Source organism: Chiroxiphia lanceolata, chromosome 16, assembly GCF_009829145.1.
Source record: "Chiroxiphia lanceolata isolate bChiLan1 chromosome 16, bChiLan1.pri, whole genome shotgun sequence".
NCBI classification, from domain to species: Eukaryota; Metazoa; Chordata; class Aves; order Passeriformes; family Pipridae; genus Chiroxiphia; species Chiroxiphia lanceolata.
In genome coordinates this window covers 1,233,627-1,260,456 of record NC_045652.1, presented here as the reverse complement: position 1 = coordinate 1,260,456, position 26,830 = coordinate 1,233,627, and the positions used below count along the sequence as shown (strand labels likewise).

The 26,830-nt window shown below is 56.3% G+C and overlaps 1 protein-coding gene across 8 annotated transcripts in view; it reads left to right on the top strand.

The window, feature by feature from the left end:
* Positions 1 to 26,133, top strand: part of CAPN15 (calpain 15) — a 59,513-nt gene extending 33,380 nt beyond the window's left edge. For 7 of the 8 annotated variants that reach the window (XM_032704260.1, XM_032704256.1, XM_032704258.1 and 4 more), the window contains 11 exons: positions 11,579 to 13,067; positions 16,482 to 16,690; positions 16,916 to 17,099; positions 19,916 to 20,139; positions 21,010 to 21,135; positions 21,695 to 21,847; positions 22,047 to 22,208; positions 22,852 to 23,078; positions 23,261 to 23,421; positions 23,713 to 23,891; positions 24,220 to 26,133. In XM_032704260.1, the coding sequence (XP_032560151.1) occupies positions 11,601 to 13,067; positions 16,482 to 16,690; positions 16,916 to 17,099; positions 19,916 to 20,139; positions 21,010 to 21,135; positions 21,695 to 21,847; positions 22,047 to 22,208; positions 22,852 to 23,078; positions 23,261 to 23,421; positions 23,713 to 23,891; positions 24,220 to 24,397 (3,270 nt within the window). In that variant the 5' untranslated portion in view covers positions 11,579 to 11,600 and the 3' untranslated portion in view covers positions 24,398 to 26,133. Of the gene's footprint in view, positions 1 to 7,098; positions 7,107 to 11,578; positions 13,068 to 16,481; positions 16,691 to 16,915; positions 17,100 to 19,915; positions 20,140 to 21,009; positions 21,136 to 21,694; positions 21,848 to 22,046; positions 22,209 to 22,851; positions 23,079 to 23,260; positions 23,422 to 23,712; positions 23,892 to 24,219 lie in introns of all 8 variants that reach the window. The other variant, XM_032704262.1, reaches the window with a different exon arrangement.
* Positions 26,134 to 26,830: the final 697 nt, after the last annotated feature.

Sequence of the window (26,830 nt, the reverse complement as noted above, 5' to 3'; positions counted from 1 at the left end):
TTGTTCTGGGGCTCCTGGTAACTCCCACCCTCTTCTGGCACACCTTGAGGTTTAAAGGGCATTGCTCCATGGGGGGTTGTGTTACAGCTCATCCCAGAGGTGTCTTGCTGGTCCCTGCTGGGAGCGTGGTCGGTTCCATGGTATTCCATCAGTCCCTGATGTCCTGATGTCAGGGCTGCCTTTGCTCTGTAAATATATTCAGAGGGCCAGAGTTTTGTGGGCTGAGAGCTGAGGCTGAACACTGGCCCAGATGAGCAGCATCGCTCCTCTCTGCCACATCTCACTTGTTTGGCCTTTGCCCGTGGCCTGTCTGGGTCCCTGCAGCTGATCCCCCCCTCACCCTGAGCCACCGTTTCAGTCCATCTGTGTTACCAACCAGGGAAGGTCCTTCCAGGATTGACCCTTCAGAGACTCTTGAGGAGTTTCCCAAGCTGCCTCAAGGCAGGGAAGTATTTATGGGCTAGTCAGGGAATGATTAAATAGCTTTTTGGAGCCCCTGCCCTTCCTTCAAAGCCTTCCTTCCTACCCAGGGGGATCTCTTCAGGGTTTGAAATTTTTCATTCTTTTCCTCAGAAGTGTTCAGGCTTCTCCATGTGTGAATAATTTCAAGCTCCCTCCCTGCTGAGGCTGCTGAAGTGAAACCACAGTGCACATTTGTACTGAACCTGTTCCCAACATCAGTGAGGGGCCGAGTGGGGCTCTGGGGCACCTGCTGACGTGTGTGCACAGCAAGGAGCACCCTGGTGCTGGTGTTTGAGTCGTGTTCCCACTGCCAGGGTGTGGCATCAGCCCTCTTCCGTGGTGGCTCATGGAGAGATTTTTGTCCTGTCATCTCAGCATGGAGAATCAAGCATCCAGGAGGTTGGTTTGGTGTCTGTGACTCTGCCATGCACTGGATGCTGGAGATCCCTGTGCGACTTCAGTCTTGAGACAATTAAATTCCCAAATTCCCTTCTGCTACATCCAGAGAAACTTTCCCTGGCTTCACTTCAAAGATGAGTCTGAAGGTCCAAAAGCTGTTACAGCAGCTCCCACAATCCTTGTGTGTGCACAACACATTGGCAAGACCCTGTTTGGGTCGTGGATCACGAGGGCTTTCAGTTTTTCTTTGTGGAGGCCTTGCTTTGATGGCAGGGACTGAAGTCTGGGAGAGGTTGAGCCTTTCTATCCAAGCCGTCTTTTTATTTTATTTTAATTGTTTTATTCAGCAGCAGTTCTGTAAGATGTATCCTCCTGGTCTATGGGATTATTTCCATGGAGTCTGACTCTTTCTCCACTTCAGGTGCTCACGAATTTTACTGGACAACTTTATTTTACGTGGGAACCATTCTGCTCAGACCAAAGATGGAATGTAATTATAAAAACCACACAAAGTAGCTGAACCAATTTATACCAGGCTTTCTGAAGAACAAAACCACTGTTCTCAAAGGGTTTTCTTGCTACAAGTGTGCGAGAAGCTGAAGTATCCAATGAAACATCAGTCTTCCAGGTCTAGTCTGTTGTTTTATTAACCAAAAAAGATTAAATTCTTGAATTCTTATGTTGCATTTGCTGGAGAACTGTGGACCTTTTGCCCCATGAAAGAGCAGCTTTTGTGGGAGCTGCTGGCACCCAAGCACTCCAAAATATTTTAGCAGAACTAGAGATCCTTTGTGCTTTCTACACTCAGGTTACAACAATGTCATGCCACTGTGACAAGACCCTATAAAACTGTTGTACTTCCTTTGTGTATTTGCTCTTAAGTGGGTTAAAATAGCCATTATATGTGGATTTTAGTCAGTGTTGTGTAGTCAAAGCAAGGCACGATATGGATGGAGGCCATTCAATTCATCACCTCCTTGAGTCAAATTGAACCTGTTTAAACATATCCATAGTAAATACAGGCCTGAGTTAAGGACACAAATTTCCCTCACCTACTGTAATATTTGGGTGCAATTGGAGCTTGATATTTTTTGCTTTTCATTTCCCCAGGTACTCAGGACTGGGAAAATTAGGTACAGAGAAGGTAAATAAAGTCATTGAGCACAGGAATGATGGCAGCAGTAGTGCTGTGCTAAATTGGTTTCTTTGACGTGAAGTGTGATTGCAGCTGCAGAAATTTCCCCTGCTTGCATGCAGGGAGGCAAGACAAGGTTATTAATTATAACAACAGGCTGGAATTGATCTTAATGAGAAACAGTGCAGCATGAGAGGAGCTGAGGCTGTGCTGGTGGCTGTCCCCAAGGCTGGGGCTCCATGGGGACCTTCCCGGGCCTGTTCCCTGCCAGCTGTAGGGCTGCAGAGCCTGTCCCATGGTGATCCCGTGCTGCTGAGAGCCTCCATCCTGGGCTTTGAAGAGGCCACGTTGCTTTTGTCTGGGCCCTGCATCCCAAGAACCTTGGGCAGGTGCAGGAGGTGAGACACCCAGTCCCTCATCAGAAGTTCATGAATCCAGAGCTTGCAAAACTTTTGACTTTGCTGACCTCTGAAATACTCAGTCTGCCTCTGCCATTCATATCCCCAGGGATGGTTCTTGTTGTCCTGGCAGAGATTTGGGAAACCTGCTCATTAGCTGAGGAGCCTTTGGGAATGCTCTTGTCCCAGCGTGCCTGTGCTCTGCCAGCCAAACTGGTTTGCTTCTGAGAGCTCCTTTCTTACAACATGGGAGCAATTAAGGTGTATTAAAGGCTAATGATGCACAGCCTGTTTTTCTCACAAGACAAGCCTTCCAGATTCTGATTCTGCTTTGCTGATTCCATATGAAGAACAATGTCTCCTGTGCCTCAGTTTGGGATAACGCTCCCCGTGTGTCCGTGGCCTCGGAGGGAAGGCAGTGTTAGCCGTGTTCCTTCCAGGGGTGTGTCCCTTGGCATTCCTGCAGCAGCATTGGCTCTGCAACTCCAGTGACTTCACCATCCCTGGAGGTGTTTAAGATGAGACTGGATGTGGCATCAGTGCCATGGTCTGGGAACCACGGCGGGGTTGGATCAAGGATTGGACTTGATGATCTCAGAGATCTTTTCCAACCCAGTTGATTCTATGATTCTATGAAGTCCAGATGGGCAGACCCTTCAAAGACTCTGCTCCTTCCCTCCTTTTTCCAGAGCCAAACCCAGGGATTTTGGCCATGAAGAGGACTCTCCAAGCAATGACTGTCTCCTCAACTTCCTTCCACCATCAAAACCAGACTTTGGTGTGTGTTACAGGAGCTTTCTGTGCCTCTGCTCTCCTCCTGTTTCCCACCACACTCTGACACATTCCTTGAGGGTCTCTTCCTGGCTGGCAAGGATAGAGGAGTGTGTTCTCTGTCCCACTTGCATCCTTTCCAAGCACTTACATTTATTGAGCATTACCTTGGAATTGCCCAACACTCTCAGGCACATGGTGGGATTGTTGGGGTGTCCTGTGCAGGGCCATGAGTTGAACCCCATGATCTTTGTGTGTCCCTTTAAACTCAGGGTATTCTGTGATGCTATGAAATCCTTTCCTGCCTATCCCACAGCAAGATGTCCTCTCTCACCCCTAACATCTGTCCTCAGACAGGCAAGCCCTGTTTTTGGGGAGGTGATGACAAATTGCAGGGAAAGCTGCAGTTTGAGAGCATGTTCTGTGGTTTTGTTGGCTGCCAGAAAACTCTACTGCTGAGTGCACTTCATACAGACAGGGCCAGTGTTCTTTCTCTCAGAACTCTCATTAACAGAGTTCAGTTTTCCCCTGGGAACTTCTCATTAAAGCTCCCAGCCTATTCTCTCCCTGGCTGCTGGAGCACATCTGAGCTGCCTGAGCTGTGTCCACTGTAGGAAAAGAAGCAGCTAAATAGAAACTGTGCAGGAACCCTCTGAGGTTTGGTGAAAGGGGACCAAGAAATTCCCAGGAACTGGAGTGCGTCATAAGCTTGGGAAACTCTTAGTGTCTGTCTGAGGCTCTTGGCACCCTTTGGGGAGAGTTGTGTAGTGTTGATGGGTCTTAAATGCCCCCTTCACCATCAAGTGCTCACCCTTGCATGGTCTCCTGCTGCAGAATTAGACCTTTTTTCCCCTCCCTTCTGCTTTGATGAAGGATTTTTGTCTGTGTGCTTTATTAAACAGAACGAAGCCTGTTGTCTTGCTTCAAATCATTGCAGCTTCTTACCAGTGGAAAATGCCATTTTCTGCGTAAATGTGATTGTCCTGTCCCAGTGAATGGTCAGGAGCTCTGATATTGGGCCGGGAGGAGGTAACCTCCAGAAAGAAGAGGTGTCCTGGCCGGAGGAGAGTTTGGCATGGAAGGAGAATGGGCTGGTCCCTCAACTGTTTTACCTTCCCTGATCTAAGCTGTTTGTTGGGAACTTGCTGACAATTTGTCCTGAATCGACGCTAAAGAGTGAGAGCAGATATAAATATATGATAAAGCTCCAGAGCACTCGAATATTAATATTTCAGAATCAAGAAGTCTTTATTTCCGCAAGTGCTTCAACAACAGGAGGAGTTTGTGTAGTTGTAGTTGTTGTGGTTCCCTTCCACCAGATGAAGGAACAAAAGGAGCTCAGACGAGGTCCCAGCTCCAGTCCTGGCTGAAGGAGCTGCCTGGTGTCAGAGGCTGCATGAAGAAGGTGATGGCCTCTTTGGAGTTGTTTTTTTCATTCCTCCCCTGACCTCAGTGTGATGATCAGATCCTAATGCTGCTTCACACAGGGGGCTGCATGTCCTGGGTGTTACAGAACTGCTGAGGGGCCAATGCTGGTCCCTGTCCTGGGCAGTGCCGCTGGTTGTGGTTGTGGTGGTGGTGCCTGGAACAACGTGAGGTGTCAGACGTGGTGATAAAGCCAAGCTGTTCTAGCAAGAGTTTCTTAGAACAGCTTTGTCTCTATAGTCACCAGAAGGCTGATCTGGTGGTGCTTTTGGAGTTGGCAGGGTTCTGCTTGGATGAAGCTGTGCTTTGTAGCAGCTTTACATCTGGGGCTCCCTCAGCGCTTTGGCAGGTGTCCTGGGGAAGGTGTGAGCCCCCAGCCCCATTCTGGGGGGCTGCTCGGTCCCATAAGGTACCAAAGACTTCCCCAGTCCCCTGTGAGGGGAGTAGGAGTGTCATTCAGAGAGTTGTAGTGTGACACTGCTCCCAGTAGTAGTGGAGGGGCTCTAGGATGGTCAAGAGCTGGAGGAGAGGATGAGGGAGCTGAGATCATTCAAGAACTCAGCACAAGAAGGACACTGACCTGCTGGAGCGAGTCCAGAGGAGGCCACTAAGTTGATCACTTAGGGCTGGAGTCCCTGTGCTCTGGAGCCAGGCTGGGAGAGCTGAGGGTGTTCACCTGGAGAAGAGAAGGCTCCAGGGAGAGCTGAGAGCCCCTTGCAGGGCCTAAAGGGGCTCCAGGAGAGCTGGAGAGGGACTGGGGACAAGGGATGGAGGGACAGGCTGAGGGGGAATGGCTTCCCACTGCCAGGGTTAGATGGGATATTGGGAAGGAATTGTTGGCTGTGAGGGTGGGGAGGCCCTGGCACAGGTTGCCCAGAGAAGCTGTGGCTGCCCCTGGATCCCTGGAAGTGTCCAAGGCCAGGCTGGACAGGGCTTGGAGCAACCTGGGCTAGCGGAAGCTGTCCCTGCTCATGGCAGGGGGTGGAAGGAGATGGTCTTTAAGGTACCTTCCAACCCAAACCAGTCTGTGATTCATTCAGGCTGGAGCAGAGAAGGTTTTGGAAAAGTTCCACCAATACCTACAGGGACATCATCCGGAAGACAGAGCCAGGCTCTTCACAGCAGCGTGGGATGGGAGGACAGGAAACAACAAACATAGGATGGACCAGGAGGGGATCAGACTGGCTATAAGGAGAAGCATTTTTGCCCAAGGACAGTCAGTCAGTCAGTTGAGGTCACTGCCTAGAGGGGTTGTGTAATCTCTGTGCTTGGAGGTCTCCAAGACCACACTGTCTAAACCTGAACAACCTGTTGTGATCTCTTTAAGAGATGCAGCTTGGAGCAGGAGTTTGGGCTGGAGACCCCCCTGGGGTTTCTTCTGACCTGAGTTGTCCTGGGATCCTCCACTCTTGCTCTAGTGGAAGTGGGATGCTGCCTTTGCCCACAGGTGGAGAGGTGCAGCCCCTGTTTTTTGGGACATTTGTGCTGTTGCAGTGGGTCCATCTGGCACTGCCTGACTTGATCACTTTGGGATGGAGCTCTAGGAGAGCATGGGTGAGTGTAGGGGGGGTTCTCTTTGCTGGCTCTCCCCTTGCTCAGGGAAAAGAGGGCAGAGGGACAGGACCCTTCTGGTGCTTTATGTTTGTCTGTGTCTCTCCAGTATAGAATATCCTGAGTTGGAAGGAACCCAGAAGTGTCCTGAAAGAATGGGGTGAAGGTCACTGGTGTTAAAGGCTGTTTTATTTTCTTGCTTCACTTTGGAGGCAGGATTTGGAAGTCCTTATGCAACCTGCCCTGTCTGGATGGTGCCAGCATGAAGCTGGCCACACTTACTTTATAGCCCTGGGGGTTCTGAAGTGTGAATCAGAGACTGTTTTTCTCCGCTGATGCTCCTACAGAAACTTGTACCGAGTGGAAAGTCCCAGTTCCTGGTGTTTCTGTGTTGCTCTGCCAGTATATCTGCTGCAACCTTCCTGGTCCAGCCTCCCAGCCCTTGCCTGGCTCTGCAAGAGTGAGTCAGCTCAGCCAACAGCATCTCCTTGCCCGGCTTCATGAGCCCAACCCACGTGTCCTCCTAACAGTCCAACTGGCAGAGCGATGCCGTGTGCTTCCTGACCTCCTGCACCCCTCCCTGCACGGGCACGGGGGTCTGCTGCTCTGGAGATGTGGTAGGTCCGTGCGGGAGAAGGCTCAGCAGTCCTCTCTTAGGTCAGGGTTTGCAGTGCTGTTGAAAGAAAATTAAATTGGAGATATTAATGATCAGCTGGATGGGGAGGAGGGGAAGGGATTCAATTGGGGCAGGGTTTTGTTTAGATTTTTTTGGTGATTTTTCTTGTCCTTCACAAAGCTGTAGTGCTTTTTCCTGCATTTGTCAGATGAGGATTTTGCTGGGATGTGTTCTGTGTCAGAGAGCTCAGGGTTGGGATTGCTGACTGGAACAATTGATTTTTTATTTATTTGTTTATTTATTGCGGGGGAGAACCGAAGCAGTAAGTTTTAAGGCTTTAGCTGCTCTGGTAGGGAGTTTTATTTAGAGAAACAGCCTGATTCTGTTGCTGTGTGATTGACACAGGCTCCTATAATCCTGTTGCCATGTGGGCTCTGCAGCAGAGCCTTGGGATCTCTCGCTCTGGTGCCCAGGTCACCTCGAGCCGTTCTCTGGCAGTTCCAAGGTGCTTCTGCCCAGGGCTGATAGCCACCTCCTGCCCTGGAGCTCGGCTGCACATCACAGCCTTGGCACACCCCCAGCTCCTTGCCAGCAGGAAAAACGCAAACTGCAGCTTTTTGGGCACTTCTTGGTTTCCTTTCCTACCCTGTTCCTTCCTGTTCTGTCCTGCTTCAGAAAAATCTTTGGTCTCAGGTAGCACCCAGAGGTGGTGGACACCCCTGGCCAGTTTGATGGCTGCATAGGAGCCAGGGCTCTGTAGCAACAGGACACTCAAGCTCAGCAGACTCATCTCTCAGCAGAGCCCTGGGAGGGGGATATCACTGCCCTGAGGTGGGTTTGGAAGGTGACCAGCTGGAACCCTCTTAATCCCTGGAGCAATGAGGTTCCCTGGGACCTGCTCAGCGTGCTGAAAGCTGCCTGCTGGGTTGAGTACCTTCTATATTATTTTTTAAGCATGATAATTACACTGCTGTGATTGCCAGGGTAGGGGCACTCCTGCCAACACGGTGCTGCCTCCTGCCAGCTGATGTCTCCTGCCTTGGCTGGGGAGAGCTGCTGCGGTGAGCAGCACAGCCACACGAATCCAGCCCCATCCATGCTGCTGGAGGTGTGGATCCAGCCCCATCCATGCTGCTGGAGGTGTGGATCCAGCCCCATCCATGCTGCTGGAGGTGTGGGGTTGTACCACTGTTGCCCTTTCCTTGCTGTGTGCACCCCAGAAGAGCCTCCAGCAGCTCCCTGCTCCCAGGCTGTGGAGACCTCGTGTCATCGTGCTCCCAGTGAAATGTCCCCCAGAAAAGCCCTCCCGTGGGTGGGTGACTGCAGGGCTGGTTTTGGAGGAGCTCCTCTCCCACAGGCACCGGGAAGGTGGCAGGCGCTGTTTATCTCAGTTGTGTTTGCTGGGGCTGGAGAGCAAGTGTGTGTTAGCACACAGCAGATGGGCCTGGGGAATAGGTGCTGCACACAACCCTGTTTCCTCACTTGCCTGCCGGGAAAGGAGCCAACCAGGCTTTTTAGGGAGAAGTATGGAGCGTGGACAGGCTGTGGTTGGGTTTCTCCTGCTGGTTGAGTTTGTGGGGAAGGTGTTGCTGTGGGGCAGAGGCTGCTGCCATGATCCACCACGTGGTGATATGAGTTGGACCGTGGAAAGACAGGTCCCTCTGGGATCTTTGGACCTTTAAGCCTGGTGTTCCAGGCAGGGACTGGAACTGTCCATGAGCCCTAGCAGGAGTCTGGGGACAGCAGGCTGTGGGCTGGTCACCAAGTCCGGGGGACTGGTGTCTTGTGGGGGACAGCTGAAGACTCATGTCCCATGTCCTCTCCCAATTCCATGCATTTCCTGCTAGTTTTCAGGGAAAACTGTGGCTGCTGGGCAACACGACATGGTGCAACAGCAGGCAGGGAAGTCTCCTGCCAAAGCTTGTCACACTGGTGGCCTGGCCACTGCAGGACCTTGGAGGGAAGAGTTGATGGCCTTTCTGGAAGGCTTGTTTTCCTGAGAAAGTCAAGTAGGTGGAAATGCCAGCAGCAGTTGGGCAGTGTTAGGAGCTGACTCCTGTGGCATGGGGGGAGATGAGGGACCAGGAGGGGGACAGTGTAGCCCAGGAGTGTCACAGCTTAGAGGAGAGCACTGCAGTGTCCTGGCTCCTGCCTCCCTTCCTGCTGCTGAGCCTGAGTCTCCTGCCTGGCCAAGTGAAACGATGCTGCCTTTCCTGAGCCTGCAGCTCATCCCTGACACCACATCAAACAAGTCTGGTGATGCAGCTCATCCCACTGTCCCCTCGTGTGGTACTTCTGCCTTTTAGGTTATCCTGGGTTTTCCCTTCTCTATGGGAAGGGATAAAGTGATTCTTTCCAGGGTCCTGTGGTGGCATTGCCAGGAGCCTTTGCCTGCTGGGTAGGACCAGTGTGTGAAAGGGATGTGTGCAGCCGGAGGGTTGGTGGCTGGATGTCCAGACCCTCTGGAAGCACTGTGGCATCTGCATTTAGAGGTGGGTTTTTTGGAGGCAGCACAGTGTACAGTGGGGAACAGCATGGAATGCTGCAGGAGGATGGCCATGGATGGCGCAGATTTCTGACAGGCTTCACCTGCCTTTTGCTGATGCCTGTGGTTTGATGGACCTCACCCAGTAAGACAAATGGATGTGACAGGATCACAGTGCCCTTCACGGCCCCGTTTGCTGCTGGAGCCGGGCACGGAGCTCCTTCTCCTTCTCTGCTTGAGGAATGATCTCCGTTTCAGTCCTTGTGGGCACGGTGCTGCCACACAGGAGAGCGATGTGCAGTGGCTCTCAGCTGTAGGACTTGAGGCAGAAAAATCAATGTTTGTATTTCTCTTAGCTGGGAATAACTCCAGTAAATAAATACCTTGCAAAGTTCAAACGATGCAGGCACGGTATATGAACCAGAATGAATTTTCAAGCTCTCTCTTGCAATGAAATGGATTTCTTGATTCCAGGTTTTATTTAGAGAAGTGTTTGATTTAAGAAGGGAGTTGAAGGTTATATCTCATCTCTGAGGCAGAGCTGCTCTTCCAGTGGCTGTAGAGTGTGGTCTGAAAATGTGGTTGGATTGCTGCTGCTGCTGCTGGAGTGTTCCCAGGAGAGTTTCTCATCTAGCAGCCAAAGGGAGAGTCACCATCCTCTTCCCCATGGGGGTTCTGGCTGCATCCTCTGTCCCCTCCAGACCCTGCTGCTGCATTGCAGTCTGCTCAGTGCCTTGGGAAGCTGGATGTGCAGGTGCTGCTACTGGGGATTCTGGAGACCAGCCAGGATCCAGGTCCTTCCACAGGCATCTTGGAGCTTTCTGCACCTGCCCTCTGTGGCATTAATGTTCTCCCTCCCTTCTTTGTTCCAGCCAGCATGGTGATTGAACTGGGTTGTTGAAGGGATGCTGGAGAGGAAGCCCATGGTGAGCCCATGAGGTGCAGCTCCCATGGTTTAGGCTGCTCTTTCCTTGGTCTGTGAAGGCCTGAATTTGCTGTTCCCAGGAAGAGCTGAGGGCATGGGGTGGACTTGGTGGCTTCTCCTGCAGACTTGGCCCTGTCCATGACCTCAGGCAAGCAGAGCGGGGTGGAAGGGGTTGGAGAGGGACCTGCTCTGCTGGAGAGAAGCACAGCTGGCCTGAAGATTGGGTTCGAGGTTGGGTTAAACCACATTGTCTGGGAGCAGGAGTGCACAGAGGAAGGGCTCTGGGCTCGTGCTGCACGTTTACCTGAGGGAGAGCTGTTCCTTGTGTGGAGGAGGAGGAAGCAGAAAGGTCTGCTTCAGCCCCACCTTTGCTCCAAGCTCCAGGAAATGACCCCGAGCAAGGGACAAAGGGCACCAGGCAGGGCTGGGATTCCTTCTGTGGTTCTCTGAGTGTGTGCACATGTGGCAGCACTGGGAGGGCTGCTCCCTGCAACCCAGAGGTTGCTGTGGCCCCTGGAGCTGGTGCTGCTGCTGTGCTTCACTTTCTGAAAATTGAAGCTGCCCAGAAAACGAAATTGTGACTTCCTGCCCTGGGAAGAGGTGGCTCGGGTGCATGTTGGACCTGTTCTCCCGTCAGGGTTTCTGGCGTTCCCAGGCAGCATTGGAGGTTTAAACTGAGGGCTGGTGTTGACTGCAGGGCTCTGTGGCCTCTGTGCTTCCCAGGTAAGTGGGGAGGCAGCTGGAGCTGGGACATGGTGCCCCTCCTTGCTGAGCTGGGAAGCTGCTGATGAGCTGTCCTGGCACTGGTGCACCATGACCAGCTTCAGCTGATGCTCCTGGGCTGGCTGGGCCAGGCTTCTGGCCCTGAAACCTGTAGCCAGGTAGAAGCACCTCTGTACACCACAACCTGCCTTTCTTGGCTTGGTGGTGTCTGGTGTGGGATAACATGGTTATTCCAGTGTGGATGAGTGATATGCCTGTGGTGGGGAGCTGAAAGGACAGGAGGGAGATAGGAACAGAAAATGAGACAGAGTTGGGCTGGAGTAGAGATGGAGGAAAGAATTGATGTGGGGAACAGCAAAAAGGCAAAGCAGGATGTCACTCTAACTCCAGAGAGTTACAGATGATCTGCAGACACACAAAGTTGCTGAGGCTGAGTACAGAGATGGTGTGTGTGCTCACTGGGGCACACCCCCACCATGAGAGCAGGGTCAGTGGGCTGCTTGAGTGCCCTCCCTCAAGTGTTTTGGGTGAAAGCCGGTGCATTGCCAGGCACTTGGAGAATTTGTCAATGCCAGAGGAACAGGTACCTGGAGAACAGTGACTGTACTGCTGGTTGTTCTCTTCCTGGAAGCAAGGTCCTGACCATGCCCATGGCCTTGGCCTCACACTGTCATCTTCTTCCTTGCAGCCACTCCCACTCTCCCGGCTCCATGGCTGCCGTCCGTGAGTGGTCCTGCACCCGCTGCACCTTCCTGAACCCCGTGGGCCAGCGGCAGTGCTCCATCTGCGAAGCCCCTCGTCAGAAACCCGACCTCAACCACATCCTGCGGCTCAGCGTGGAGGAACAGAAATGGGCCTGTGCCCGCTGCACCTTCAGGAACTTTCTGGGCAAGGAGACCTGTGAGGTGTGTGGCTTCACCCCCGAGCCAGGGCCCAGTGGCTCCCCCTTGCCTGTCATCAACGGCATCTTGCCCAAGCCCACTGTGCTCGTGGAGCCCAAGGGCACGTCCAAGGAGGAGGCTGCCAAGGCGGAAAGCAGCAGTGAGGACTCGGAGGGGAAGAGCCCCGATGAAGCGGAGCTGGAGAGCGGCTGGGCCTGCCAGCGCTGCACCCTGCACAACACGCCCATGGCCAACTCCTGCTCCGCCTGTGGGGGCCCACGCAAGCTCTCCCTGCCCAAGATCCCCCCAGAGGCGCTGGTCGTCCCTGAAGTCATCACCCCGGCCGGGTTCCACATGGTCCCCTCCACCCCGCAGCCTTCAGTCTCTGCAGAGATCTCCGATGGTGATGCCGTGGCCACCCAGGGCCCCGTGGCTATGGAACAAGAGGCTCAGAAGATACCACCCTTCAGCCCTTTCTCCCCGGGGCTGCAGAACAACCCTGTGCCCCGAAGCCGGCGGGAGGTGCCCCCCCAGCTGCAGATGCCGGGCCCCGAAGCCCCCCAGCCTGCGGCCCCGAGCGCTGCGGGGCAGAAGGGCTCTCCCCAGAGCCAGGCCAGGGCCGCCCCCGCCGCCCGCTTCCCAGAGCTGCTGTCCAACAAGCGGCTGAGCGTGCTGGAGGAGGAGATGGAGGTCAGCCCGTCCCACTGGAAGTGCAGCTCCTGCTCCTTGCTCAACTCCACCGGGGCCAGCAAGTGCGAGGTTTGCAGCACCCAGAAGGGCAGCGACACCATCAACGTGGTGGGCGACTCAGTGAGGTTCACCCCGTGCAGCCCCTCCAGCCCCGACTTCACCACCTGGTCCTGCTCCAAGTGCACCCTCAAGAACCCCACCCAGGCGCAGAAGTGCAAGGTATGTGGCTCCTCCAAGCTGCACGGCTTCCAGGAGCACGGCCCGCCGGGAGAGCCGGCCCCGCGCTGCCCCGACTGCGGCGACAGGGGCGGCTGTTCCTGCGGCTCCAAGGCCCCGTCCGCCCGCAAGGTCGCCCGGCTCTTCCCGTCCCCGCTGCCCGGCGGGCAGGACAGGCCGGGCCAGTGGGCCTGTCCCGCCTGCACCCTGCTCAACGAGGGCAAGGCCAAGCACTGCGGGGCCTGCCACACCCCCCAGCAGTACATCACCCAGCGCAAGGGCCTCAAGCCCCTCAAGAGGAGGGAGAGCATGCACGTGGAGAAGAGGCGGCAGACGGATGAGGGGGAGGCCAAAGCCCTGTGGGAAAACATCGTGACCTTCTGCCGGGAGGTGAGTCTTGGCTGAGCAAGCCTTGCTCCTGCTTTCACTTGGTGGGGGGACCCCTTTGTACCTCCCCCGTGGGTCTGAAGCATTGCCTGGCACAGGGACCCTCTGTGTCTGGGGTTCCAGAGGAGATATTCACCTGCAACAGCTGGGTGCTGGTTGTTAACACTGAAATGTCGTATTTTATGTTGGTGCAGAATAATTTCTGGGGTGAAGACAACCCATACAGTCCATTCCTGGTCCAAGGGTGAGGAAGTCTAAAACCTAGTGCTTAACCTGTTAACTCTGAAACCTCATGATATTTTAAATCAATGAGAGAGAACATCTGGGATGAAGGGGACACCTTGATGTGGTCATACGGTTCCAAGGGTGGGGAAGGCTGGGGAAGAGTGTCCCCAGGTTTGCTGGTGGCACCACTGTCTGTGGGCAGCAGCTGTGACCTGTGGATGCAAGAAGTCTGGGGTGCAGCAGGCAGGAACTCAGGGCACAGGCAGGGGTGCAGGCAGAGGAACTGGTACCACTGCCAGCAACTGCAGGTGTTTAAGAGCCACAAGCTGGGCCTTGGTGCTCTCGGTTTGGGTGTTGTGAATGCACAGGTGCAGCACAAGTGGCTCCCCCCTGTTCTGGGCAGGCCGGCTGAGGTTTGGCTGCAGCCTGGCTCCAGTCGAGGGTCTCGGGAGCATGTGCCAGCACCTCCCCTCCCACTGTGAAGTGTCTGGCTCAATCAGTTGGGTTTCAGCCTCAAACACAGCTCTGATGGCCCCATTTTTTCCCTGAGTGGCATTAGATGCTCCTGTGAATGCTGCTTTCTCTGGCCTCCTTCTGGGGGAAGCCTCCAGCTCTTCTGGACCAGATGGAAAGGGAGTTGCAGTCCCATTTTGACGTGCAGACAAGGATTTGTCTGCCTGGTCTGAGAAGCGTGTCCATGACTGTGTCTCCACTGCACAGGCCAGGGAGAAGAGATATTTGGCTTGGGGGGAAGTCTGACAATGACCCTGTTTTGGGGTTCTGGGCTTTTAAAATTGCTACATGTCCATGCTAACAGGCGTGGGTGTCTTTATAGCAGAGAGACCCAGATTCTGCTTATCCCCTTCTTTTAAGCAAGTGAATAACCTCTTTTGTAGGCAGGGAACATCTGTTACTTCAGGAATCAGGCCTGAAGGATGAATCATGATGATGGCTAGGCTGAATTAGCAGCTTGGCACTGCCAGGAAGGGGAGCCTGCCTTACCCCATCCTGCTCGGTCAGAGCCTTGGCTGAGCCCCTTGTGCTGTTAGATCAGCGTGGGCTATCCCCCAAAAATCCCCCTGAAACTGAATCTCTGCTGTACTCTGACACTGTTTAGAGGAGTCTCTGCAGTCCAAGGGAGGCCTGGCAGCAGTGGGGGGACAGTGCTGCTCCCACCCTCGTGCCTGCTCTGCTCCCAGTGTCCCTGCAGACTCCCACCAATGCTTCTGTTGAGGCCAGTGTGTGAGGCGGCTTCCAAGCTTCCTTCTGTCCCAGTAGTTCCCAGGCTGTTCATCCTTTCCCTGGAGGAGTGTCAGGCTGTCCAAGTTCTCCTTTACCTGTTGTCCCCCTGCCCCATGTCACGTGGAGCAGCCCATGCTGCTCCCTGTCAGGATTTCTGGTCGAGCTCCTGCAGTGGGCTTTCCCTCCTCCTTTATTCCAGGGGTGCCTGTTCCAGCTCTTCTCAATGTGTGGTCCCCTTATTAGCTTTACCCTTTCTCTTCAGTCTTGGGAGAGAGCAGAGCTGACTTCTTCCACCAGAATCACAGAATGGTTTGGGTTTGAAGTGACCTTAAAGCCCATCTCGTTCCACCCCCTGCCATGGGCAGGGACACCTTCCACTAGCCCAAGTTGCTCCAAGCCCTGTCCAACCTGGCCTTGGACACTTCCAGGGATCCAGGGGCAGCCACAGCTTCTCTGGGCAACCTGTGCCAGGGCCTCCCCACCCTCACAGGGAAGAATCTTCTCCTAATAGCTAACCTAAATCTCTCCTCTTAGTTTAAAACTGTTCTCCCTTGTCTTATCACTACTTGCCCTCTTATTTATAAGCGCCCTTCAAGTACTGGAAGGGACTCTGAGGTCTCCCTGGAGCCTTCTCTTTTCCAGGTGAGCACCCCCAGCTCTGCCAGCCTGTCTCCAGAGCAGAGGGGCTCCAGCCCTTGGAGCATCTTTGTAGCCTCCTCTGGACCTGCTCTAAAAGCTCCACATCTTTCTTGTGCTGAGTTCTGGAGAGCTGGACACAGTATTAGGTGGGTTCTCAGGAGGGCAGAGTAGAGGGGAGAATCCCCTCCCTTGTGTCCATGTGGCCCTGCACAGCAGGTTCCTGAGCAGCCCAGAGGGCTGTGTAGGAGCCCAGAGGGCCGTGTGTGAGGCCAGGATGTGACGAGATGAGGCTGCTGGCAGAGGTGGCTTCTCCTCAGCTGCAGGGAGCAGATGTTCCCCTGAGAGAGCAGCACACCCTGGGACACGACAGCTATGAGTTGAAAAACACCCCTCTGCAAAAGAGAAGCTGGAGGTGCTAATTGAGGCCCCACAAAGGAAGCATTCACATAGCATTGCCACAAAAGAGGAGGACAACTACTAGTTTGGTGTGCATAAAGCTAATTTAAATGAGAGCCAGCTTTTGCTGAAAGAATTTAATTTAATTTAATTAACAATAACAAAGAAACACCTGTTCTTATTTCACCCCTTGTTAGACTGTCTGAAAAAGCTGCCCTTCTCCAGTTGGTGTTCTGTGTTACCATCCATGTGGGTGATGCCTCGGGGATCACCTGCCCTTCCATCCATCCTATTTATTTATTGCACAACAGCTATTGCAGGAGGGCTCCGACCTGGGATACCCTCCCTCTGGAATTGCTTGTCTGGCTGAATCCAGTTGCGAAAGCTGCCCCTCACGTCCCCCATGGATGTACCTGGGGGTTGGCACGGGACTGCCAAGCCCAGCGTGTCCCCTCCAGAGTAGGGACAGGGCTCTGCTTGAGGAGTGTTTGCTTTGCCAGGTGGCTCCTCGCAGGGTTGCTGTTTGCAGGCTTTGCCACTTCTAGAGGCAGCCAAGGCCCCCCACGGCCCAGCTTTTAGCACCAGCACAAGGTGTGAGACAATCCCTGCCCAGGGAGGCTCCTGCGAAACAGGAAAAGGCACATTGGAGTCCTATTCTGGAGCTTGGGGCTGGAGAGGTCAGCTGGCCCTGGCAGGGCTGAACACTGGACCTGAAGCACAAAAACCATCCCTGCTGCTGCCAGCAGACACCTCTCCCAGCCCTGCTGCCCTGCAGTGCTGGGAAGGGTCTGTCCAGGCCGGGTGGGAGGGCTGGGAGTTCTGCTCTCACTCTTGAGGGGGCACTGGGGAGCTCCCTGTGCCCAGCCAGTCCCAAAAGGCCCCAGCTGATGCTCTCCTTGCCTTTTGCTCCCACAGAACAAAGTGAATTTTGTAGATGACAGTTTCCCCCCTGGGCCCAAGTCCGTGGGGTTCCCGGAAGGTGACAGTGTGCAGCAGCGGGTCAAGCAGTGGCTGCGGCCCCACGAAATCAACTGCAGCATCTTCAAGGACCGGTCGGTGAAGTGGTCGGTGTTCCGGACACCCAGGCCCTCGGACATCCTGCAGGGCCTGCTGGGAAACTGCTGGTAAGGGGGAGCGAGCCGGGCTGACACCCCCCGTCCCTTCCTCCTTTCCCCCCCTTCCTCCAGCTCCAGCTCGGCCCCCCCAGCCCTACTCAAACCCATTTATGCCCCCAGGCGCGTAGCCCATGCTCTGCCTCACCCCTTCCCGCGCGCTGCATGGCCGGGCGGCTGTGCCCGCTGCCCGCCCCTGCCCCACTGAGGCCACCCCGCGTCCCGTCCCGCCGGCAGGTTCCTGAGCGCCCTGGCCGTGCTGGCCGAGCGGCCCGAGCTGGTGGAGAGGGTGATGATCACCAGGACTCTGTGCTCCGAGGGTGCCTACCAGGTGCGGCTGTGCAAGGACGGCACCTGGACCACGGTGCTGGTGGATGACATGCTGCCCTGCGACGAGTGCGGGTACCTGCTCTTCTCGCAGGTCAGTGGCACCGACGGGGAGCAGGGTGCTGGGAGGGGGTGGGAGGCTCATCCCAGGCTCTCCCAGGAGAGGACGGATGGAAGTACTGCCGTGGTTCGTGTGAGGCCCCTGCTCTGCACTGTGTGGGACCATCCAAGATGGTCAGGTCCAACCTTCGATCAAATCCTCCCATGCCCACTAAGCCATATCACAAAGTACCACTACGACTCATTTTTTGAGCACTTCCAGGGATGGGGACTCCACCACTGCCCTGGGCAGCTGTGCCAGGGCCTGACCACTCTTTCTGTGAAGAGATTTTGCCAATATCCAACCTAAACTTCCCCTGGCACAACCTGAGGCCATTTCTCCTTGTCCTATGGCCGGTTTTCTGGGAGAAGGCACCAACCCCCACCTGGCTCCCCCCTCCTGTCAGGGGGTTGCAGAGCCAGAAGGTCCCCCCTGAGCCTCCTTTTCTCCAGGCTGAGCCCCCCCAGCTCCCTCAGCTGCTCCTGCTGCTCCAGCCCCTTCCCCAGCTCCGTTCTCTTCCCTGGACACGCTCCAGACCCTCAATGTCCCTTGTCTGAGGGGCCCAGAACTGCCCCCAGGGCTGGAGGTGCCTCAGCAGTGCCAGCACAGGGATGGTCACTGCCCTGGTCCTGTGCCCACACCATGGCTGGTACAGCCCAGGGGCCATTGGCCTTCTTGTCCTCTTGGGCACACTTGAGCTCATGTTCAGCCACTGCTGACCAGCACCCCCAGGTTCTTTCCTGCTGGGCAGTTTCCAGCCACTGTGCCCCAAGCCTGGAGCTGTCTGGGATTGGTGTGACTTAAGTGCAGGACCCAGTACTGAGCCTGGTTGCACCCTATTTGCAGCTCAGGACCCTGCTCTTTGCTGTGCTCTCAAGACAGCTGAACTATTTGAGGCCATAACACACATCTATTTAAACCCGTTCTGCCATTTTCCAGGCTGCAGTGGAGAAGTTTCATTCACAGTTGCTTTTCCCTCACTCCTCTCTCCACCACAGCCACTTCCACTTGCAGGGAAATCTGTCCTTATTCTTCACAGGAAAGGAAAACATTTTACCCTGTGTTTTGCACTGCGAGGGGCTGAGGGAAAGCTGTTTCTTTCCTCTGCGGGGACGTCTGGCAGCTTGGCTTTGCCAGGGAGGGACCGTGGAGAGGGAGGGGATGGCACATGGAGCAGCCTGTTCCGACCCAGTGCCCGGTTGCTCTGGGCACACCGGGGTGGGATCTGCTCGGGTGAACGGAGCTCCCTCAGCCCCTTCAGGATGTCAGCACGCGCTGTGCCCACCCTGCCTGCCAGGCCCAGAGGCTCTTGCTGGGATCATGTCCATGAAGGAGACTGAGAACGTCTTTATTGAAACTCAGGCGGCAAAATCTGCCAAAGAAAACAAAGTGCCACTGTCAGGAGGAACCAGGGACTGTTGGGTTGGATTTCGTTCTGCAAATCCCAGTCCTCTGGTTTTTGACACGCAGCCCCAAACTGTGTCATGTGTAGATTGTGTCAGGAGAGGACCCTGAAACTTTGGAGAGGGGAAGAAGGAATCTGTGTCTACGTTCTGCCTCTCCCAGACAGAGAGGATCCAGATGCATTTCTTTATTTGACCATAAGATTTACCTGTCTTGGGTTCTTTTGTTTTCCATCCATCTTTCCTCTCTTATGAATTTCAAGTTTGCTTTGGGGTTTTTTTAAAGATTGAAGGTTTTCACATGGGCTGGGCTTGCCTTACCTCTGTTTCCAGGGGCATCTGAATCGTGTCAAGATTTTTCTGCTGAGTGTTCAGCTGTGTGAGCTGGACATGGGGGCTAAAAAAGGAAAAACAAGAGTTTTAAAAATAAAACAAAAATCAGGCTCTTATCTGAGCTCCCTGGCTGCGGCTCAGGCAGAAATAAACAAAATGGATTTTGTTGAGTGAGGGACCCAAAAACCAGCACTTATAAGCTCTCTTTATCCATCGGAAAGAAATCTTCACTGCCCTCCTTTCCTCTGCCAGCTCTTGGCTGCCACCTGTGAGTCACACACAGTCACAATGTCCCAGTGATTTTCCCTGCTGCCCCCCAAGCACCAGATACCAATCCCCATTTGCTGGGAAAAAACTTGCATCTTGTAATTAGGGCTTATAATTACTCCCTGTGCTGGAGAAGAGGACTTTGCCACTCCAAGTTTTTGGAACTTGTCCTTGAAGCAGTGCCTGTTCCATGGGTGAAATCTAATCAGTCCCACAGCCATGTGTGCTCTGGGCCATCTCCCTTGACAAAGGGGTGTTGGTTTTGGTTTGCAGCAGAGTTGCAGCTGTTCCAGGTGTGCTCCAATCATAGAATCTCCTGAGTTGGAAGGGACCCACAAATGTTATGAGTCCAACTCCTGGCCCTGCACAGGACACCCCAGCAGTCCCACCATGTGCCTGAGAGCATTGTCCAAACACTCCTGGAGCTCTGGCAGCCTTGGTGTCCTCTTCCATTATTAAACTGTTTTAAGTCCAGGTTGAGGCAGATGGGAGGGCCTGCACCGTGGGCACCCACCCTGCCAGCCTGACTGCTGGCCACCCCTGGCTGCAGCTCTGTCAGCATCCAGGCCTCTTGGATCTGCACTCCAGGACTTTTTCCCAAGGGGAGTTAAGCTGTGCAAACAAAACACCGAGCAGAGAGTGAACGGACTCGCTGTTGGCCAAGGTGACAAGCTCCTGGTGGCTTGGCCTTGCTGCTCCTGCCTCTCTGTCTTCTGTGGCAGTGGGAGGGCTGGCAGGGCAGAGATGGGTGAGAGGGGCTTTCCTAGGTCCTGCCTTGTGTGTGATGTGTCCCTCCCTGTCTCACAGGCCCAGAGGAAGCAGCTGTGGGTCGCCCTCATTGAGAAGGCGCTGGCCAAGCTGCACGGTTCGTACTTCGCCCTCCAGGCTGGGCGTGCCATCGAGGGCCTGGCCACGCTCACGGGGGCCCCCTGCGAGAGCCTGATGCTGCAGGTCAGCTCCACTAACCCTCGTGAGGAGCCCATTGACACTGACCTCATCTGGGCCAAAATGCTGAGTTCTAAGGAGGCTGGGTAAGGAGAGGCAGGAGGGCGCTGTGGCAGGAGCACGGACACTCGGAGAGGGGGCGAGGGGGGCTGCTCTTGTCTGTAGGGGCTCAGAGGAGAGGGGCTACTGCATTACCTGGGGTGGAGCCCACCACTCGTCTGGAGCATTGGTGGAGCTCCTCCTTTAAGCTCTCCTGTGAGTAATTCTCATATGAAATGAAGATCCTGGGGAACTTCCCCATGCACTCCTCTCCTGCAGGAGTCTGGAAATGGCACCGAACCTGCTTGCTTTGCTTTGAGTGTTTATGTGTTGTGAAGTGCGTGACCCTGCATGTGTTTCCTACCCATCTTTGCTGGACACACCTGGGCATGGCCAGAGCCAGTCTAGAGGGAACAGAGCCAAAGCAGAGAGCTCCTGCTCATCACTCTGGCAGGAGGGCAGTTGGGTTGGTTCAAGGCCGAGGTATGGGGCTAAATGGGAGGTGGGTAACACCCAGCATGTGGTGTCCCCCCAAAACCTGACTGGTGCAGACCTCCTGCCCCAAACAGTCTGTCCTCACCCCTGACCAGATAGACCACCTGCCTTCCTCTGTGGCTTTCTGTCAGGCAGCAGAGACAGGCACGACCCTGGGGCCTGGCAGAAACATGGTGAGGTTTGGGCAAAGCTCTGCTGTGCAGAGCAGCTCAGCACAGCCCAGGCTCATTGTGCACAGGGCAGCTGGAGGGAGCTCTGGCCAGTGGGGCTGGGCACTGCCTGGGGAGTTTACAGTGTTGTTGCAAAGAGGGAGCATCCAAGAGCTTCCTGGGGGGAAACTGTCCCATGCCTGGAGCGGTGAGGACGAGCTTCCCCCCATGCCAGGCCTGGCAGGACACTGAGGGTTTGCTGTGCCCGTGCAGGTTCCTCATGGGCGCGTCCTGTGGCGGAGGCAACATGAAGGTGGATGACGTGGCCTACGAGAGCATGGGGCTGCGGCCCCGGCACGCCTACTCCATCCTGGACGTGAGGGACGTCCAGGGCTTCAGGTGAGCACAGCTGCCCCTGCCCACAGCCCCAGCACAAACCCTGGGCACTCAGGGCATGCTGGACAAGACCTTGGGGGCTCTTCAGTGTCCCATTCCAGGGTGTCACAAGATTCTGTTGTCATATGAGCTGTCCTTGTCTGGTGCTGGCTCCACATCCAGGTGTAGAATGGTTCACCTGGTCTCACAAGACACAGAGGGTTGAGTGGAGTGCTCAGCTCAGCGAGGTGGTCAGAGCATCCTGCTCGCCTTTGGAGGGAACAGGGATAGGAACAGAAGCTGCCCCCACAGCTGGGGTGCTGTAGGAAGCCCCATTTTCAGCAGCTACTTCCCTGCAGAACCCCATCCCCACGGAACCTGGCTGACCCCTTTGGGCAGGGAAGGACAGAGAGAACAGCAGGACAGGGACATCTAGGGCAACAGTGTGGGTGACAAGTTAGGTCTGGGTTGCTGTGAGGGCTTTGGGAGGCAGGGGCAGACGTGGTGGGCTGCCCTCTGCGTTGGGCTGACTGGGTCTCCCATTCCTCCTGGGTGTCTAACACCGTTTTCCCCCTTTTCCCAGGTTACTGCGGCTCCGGAATCCCTGGGGCCGCTTCTCCTGGAACGGCAGCTGGTCGGACGAGTGGCCGCACTGGCCGGCGCCCCTGCGCCACGACCTGATGCCCCATGGCAGCAGCGAGGGCGTGTTCTGGATGGAGTACAGCGACTTCATCAAGTAGGCACAGGCTGTGGGGCGGGCAGCTGGGCAGGGACAGAAAATGGGACACAGGGCCAACTGGGTCAGGCAGGAACGGGAATTCCCAAGGGATGCGGGGGACCTGCAGCATACTGGGGTGTGGGGACAGAGCAGTGTACCCCCAGGGATGTGGGGACAGAGCCACGTATCCCCTGGGGCTGAGCTCAGCTTCCCACAGGTATTTTGACTCCGTGGATATCTGCAAGCTCCATTCAGACTGGCACGAGGTGCGTGTGCAGGGCATGTTCCCCAACAAGGCCAACGGGCCAGTGACGGTGACATCGCTGACAGTGTTGGAACGTGCAGCCCTGGAGTTTGCCCTCTTCCAGGAGGGCAGCAGGTGAGCTGGGGGTGCTCAGCCCAGAGAAAAGGAGGCTTGGGGGGACCTTTTCATTTTCTGCAATTCCCTGACAGGAGGGAGGAACCAGGGGGGGTCGGGCTCTGCTCCCAGGGAACAAGGGACAGGACAAGAGGAAACAGCCTCGAGTTGTGCCGGGGGAGGTTTAGATGGATATTGGGAAAATTTCTTCACAGAAATGGTGGTCAGGCATTGACACAGGTGGCCCAGGGCAATGGTGGAGTCCCCACCCCTGGAGGGGTTTAAAAGCCGTGTGGATGTGGCACTTGGGGACATGGGTTAGTGGTGGCCTTAGCAGCGCCAAGGGAGTGGTTGGACTCAATGGTCTCAAAGGGCTTTTCCAACCTTAATGATTCCATGATTCTCTGGGCCCTTGGGTAATCCCAAACACATCACCCTCTTGCCACATGGCATCCTGCAGGGTCTCAGAGCCCAGAGATGGGCTTCCATCACCGTGCACTTCATCCAGCTCTTTGGAACTGCTCGTGTTTTAGCTGGAACCCAAGCCCTGAACATGAGCTGGTTGCTGGGGCTGGATTTTTGGGGCAGTGGGAGGATGGCTCTTCCCTTGGACATGCCAACCTACTGTGTCCTGGGTGACATGTGACCCTTCCCTCCGGTGCAGGCGGTCAGACACGGTGGACAGTCACCTGCTGGATCTGTGCATCATGGTTTTCCGGGCCACCTTCACCAGCGGGAACAAGCTGAGCCTGGGCCGGCTCATGGCCCACAGCAAACGAGCTGTCAAGAAGTTCGTCAACTGCGACGTGATGCTGGAGCCGGGCGAGTACGCCGTGGTGTGCTGTGCCTTCAACCACTGGAGCACTGCCCTGGCCGGCCCTGCCACCCAGGGTGAGGGGCTGGAGGACAGCTGGGGGAGGCAGAGGTGGCAAAGCCCTTGATCCTCACTGTGGGGACCTTGCTAGAGGTGGAGGTTGCCTGCACGTGCAGCAGCCCAGCAGCACCCTGCTCCCAGGGACTGTGGGCTTGGTGACAATCTCCCTGATGGCCCCTTCCTCCGGGTGTCTCCACAGCTTCCAGTCCCACCAGCAGCCGACCAGCCACTGATTATTCCAGCTACATCCTGGCCATCTACAGCTCCCGCCTGGTGATGGTGGAGCAGGTGGAGGCACAGCCCACCACGCTGGCAGATGCCATCATCCTGCTGACTGAGAACAAGGGCGAGCGCCACGAGGTGGGTGGGGGGCACGGGCGGGGTCTGGGCCCCTGTGGCTGCAGTGGGGAGTGGGGTGATGCTACCAGTGGGAGCCTGGACCCTGCTCTGCAGTGTCCTCAGTCTGGCACGATTGTGCCAGTTCTGGTTGCCACCCCAGGGGTGCCCACCCCCTTTGCCCCCTGGGGCAACGTGGGGCAGCCCAGCAGATGGGCAGCCCTTGGCTGGACTGGAAGATGCCAATCCAGGGGTTTCGATTCGGGGGCAGGGGTGCCTGGAGGCTTCATCCCTTTCCCCTGCTGTCCTCCCCAGGGCCGTGAAGGGATGACTTGCTACTACCTGACACATGGCTGGGCAGGGCTCATCGTGGTGGTGGAGAACCGGCACCCCAAGTCCTACCTGCACGTCCAGTGCGACTGCACCGACAGCTTCAACGTGGTGTCCACGCGCGGCAGCCTCAAGACACAGGACAGCGTCCCCCCCCTGCACAGGTCCGGGGTAGGCAGGGGCGGGTCAGGGGGCTGCCCCGGGGGCTGGCAGGGGGCTGGCAGTGAGGCAGAGCCTGGGAGGGAGGTGTGGGCAGAGGTGGAACTGCCAGGGCAGGGGTAGGATTCCCGGGGCAGAGGTGGGATTGCTGGGGCAGGGATCGGATTACTGGGGCAGGGATGGGATTGCTGGGGCAGGGATGGGATTGCTGGGGCAGGGGTGGAATTGCCAGGGCAGAGGTGGGATTCCCAGGGCAGGAGTGGGATTCCTGGGGCAGAGGGTACAATTGTCAGGTCAGAGGCCACTGCCCTGAACCCTTTGCTCTCTCCACAGGCAGGTGCTGGTGATTCTGTCCCAGCTGGAGGGTAACGCCGGGTTCTCCATCACGCACCGCCTGGCACACCGCAAAGCCACCCAGGCCTTCCTCAATGACTGGATGCTGACCAAGGGCACCCACAACCCGCTGCTCACGCCCGAGGTCGCAGGGCTGCACGGCCCCCGGCCCCTATGACGAAGCGCCTCCCCCTCCCTGCCCCGCTCCCCCGTCACTGTCCCCGAGCCCCTGGCCCGGGTGCTCCCCCGAGCCGGCAGCGCTGAGCCAGGGGCAGAGCCGGGAGGTCGCTCCCAGCGCTTTGGCCCCCCCGCGGGGCCGGGTGAGCTCTCAGCACCAGGACCAGCCCCGCCCGCTGCCCCCGCCCGGCCCCGCCGGCCCCCATGCACTTCACGAGGAGCGCTGGGGGCACGGGGCCATCTCAGGATCCCCCCTGCCCCGTACCTGGGCCCGGTGCCCTCTGCCTGCCCCGGGGGGCGGTGGGAGAGGGGGGGCTGGAGGTTGCTGTCAAAGCCCTTCCCAGGCACCACGCTCAGGACTCTGCCCCTTCCTGTGGCACCAGGACGCTGGTGCTGCAAAAAGAAGAATATACCTCTGATGTCTGTCCGTCTGTGTGACCCTCTGTGTGTCCCTGGGCCCTCCCGCTGTCTTGTTCCCTCATGTCCACTCCCAGGACCAACGTGGCACCAAGGATGGGCCGGGGGGTGCCGGGGTCACCCTACCATGGTGCTGCCCATGCCAGGGACCCACTGTGGTGCCCAGACTCCCCGTCCACCCCACCTGTCCCAGGTGCCAGGCTGGGGAGGAAAGGGCACGGGGTTGTTCTGGAAAGCTGCTCTGAGGGGTTTCACTGTAATTGGGGTGAAACTCAGAGGTGCCCCCTCTGCTGTGACTGTGGATGGGAAACCAGCCCATGGGGTGATGCTCGTGGGGGCTGTGGCAGCGGGAACCCCCCTCAACTGTCACACAAGTGTTACTATGCAAAGGCAGCCGGTGGAAGCAGTGCCTGGAGAGAAGCCATGGCCCGAGCTGGGCTCAGCCCCCTGGGCACTGCCCTGCAGGGGCAGCAGGACAGACCTGGGGGTGGGGAGCAGGCCCCTGGTGTTGCCGTGTGCTGGGGAGGGGGTTGATTTTGGGGGGGAAGTGGAGAGTCCCCTCCTTCAGAGGCCGAGTGAGCACAAGGTGAAGGCTGTGAGGGCCTCGGGGTGCTGCTGGTCCCATGGGTGCTCCGGGGCAGGGGCTGATCCTGGTGGGAGCTGTTCCCATGCTTTCAGGGCATCGTGGCTCTCTGACTTGGCACGTGTGTGTGTGTGTGTGTGTGTGTGTGTGTGTGTGTGTGTGTGTGTGTGTGTGTGTGTGTACATGTGTGTGTGTTTTGGGGGTCCCCCTGTGTACCCTCTCCTTCCCAAGCTGTGTGGACCTGCAGCTGAGGGGGGTGGTGGGCAATGCTGGACCCTCTTCTGGCAGGGACTGTGCTGGGGGGCACCCTGCACCCCAAACCCTGCACCAGCAGCTGGACTGGGCAGGGGTGTGTGTGGGGCCCTGCCCAGCCTGTCCCTCTGTGTCCCCCAGGGGGTGGGCAGGGGGGTGGGCTGCCCTGGCACCCTCCTGGCCCCCCCAGCTGGGACTGCTGAGCCAAGCTCTGTCTGTATTTTTGTTTGTCGATCTGTTTTCTCTCTTTCCAACTCCTTCCTCCTCGGGATGATTTGTCCTTCACTTTTTTTTCTCCTCTCTCTTTCTGTCTTTCTGAGCTGTGAATATTTTTAACCCTGTAAATACTGTCCAGCTCTTCAGAATCATAGGATATTTTATCAATTGTAAATCAGATCAGTAATCCCTGTATGATACAAATTATCCATGGGTGGTTTTCAAACTCAGGTTCTGATGGACCAAATAAAGTTTTGTTTTTTACTGAAGCTGCCTGATTCTGTTGTGGAACAGACAATGGGGATGAGGGGGGAGGTTTTAGGGTCAAAGCAAAAGGTCTTGAAGGCATTTCCATGAAGCATCTGGCAGTGTGCTGGAGAGAGAGCTGAGCTCCAAAAAGAAGTGGGAATTTGAATTTTTGGGTTTTTTAGCTGCACTTCGGGGCGGGGGGGCCGAGAAAGGCTGTGTGGAGACACGGAAAGAGACGAAAATAAAGCAAACTCCAGAAATTCTCGGTAAACCAAATGACAGGTTTCCTGTCGCAGGGCCGAGCAGGGCTGTGCTGCGACCGGGAGAGGGCACCCACCGCCCGCCCGGCCGGGCTCCCCTTCCCCGGCCTCCTGCCTCAGTTTCCCCACCCGCAGCACGGCCTGGCCGAGGGCTGCGATGGTGCCGTGGCCGTGGCCGCTGCCTCGGCGGCACCGGGGCCGGGCTGGGGCTGAAGGAGCAGCTCTCCCTCCTCCCCAGCACCAGGGCAGCACCCGGCTCCCTCCCGTGCCGTTTGTCCGGCGGCGAACCCGGCTGGCGCGGGCAGAGCTTTCCGGCTGAGCGGAGGCGGCCGGCTGTGTGCCAGCCCGTGCTCGCCCCGGGTGGGCACCTTGAGACCAGTAGGGAGAGACAGAAGGAGAGGATTTCAGTCTTTCTTACAGCAACTTGTAATAGATTTTTCCGGGCGAAACATCTTTA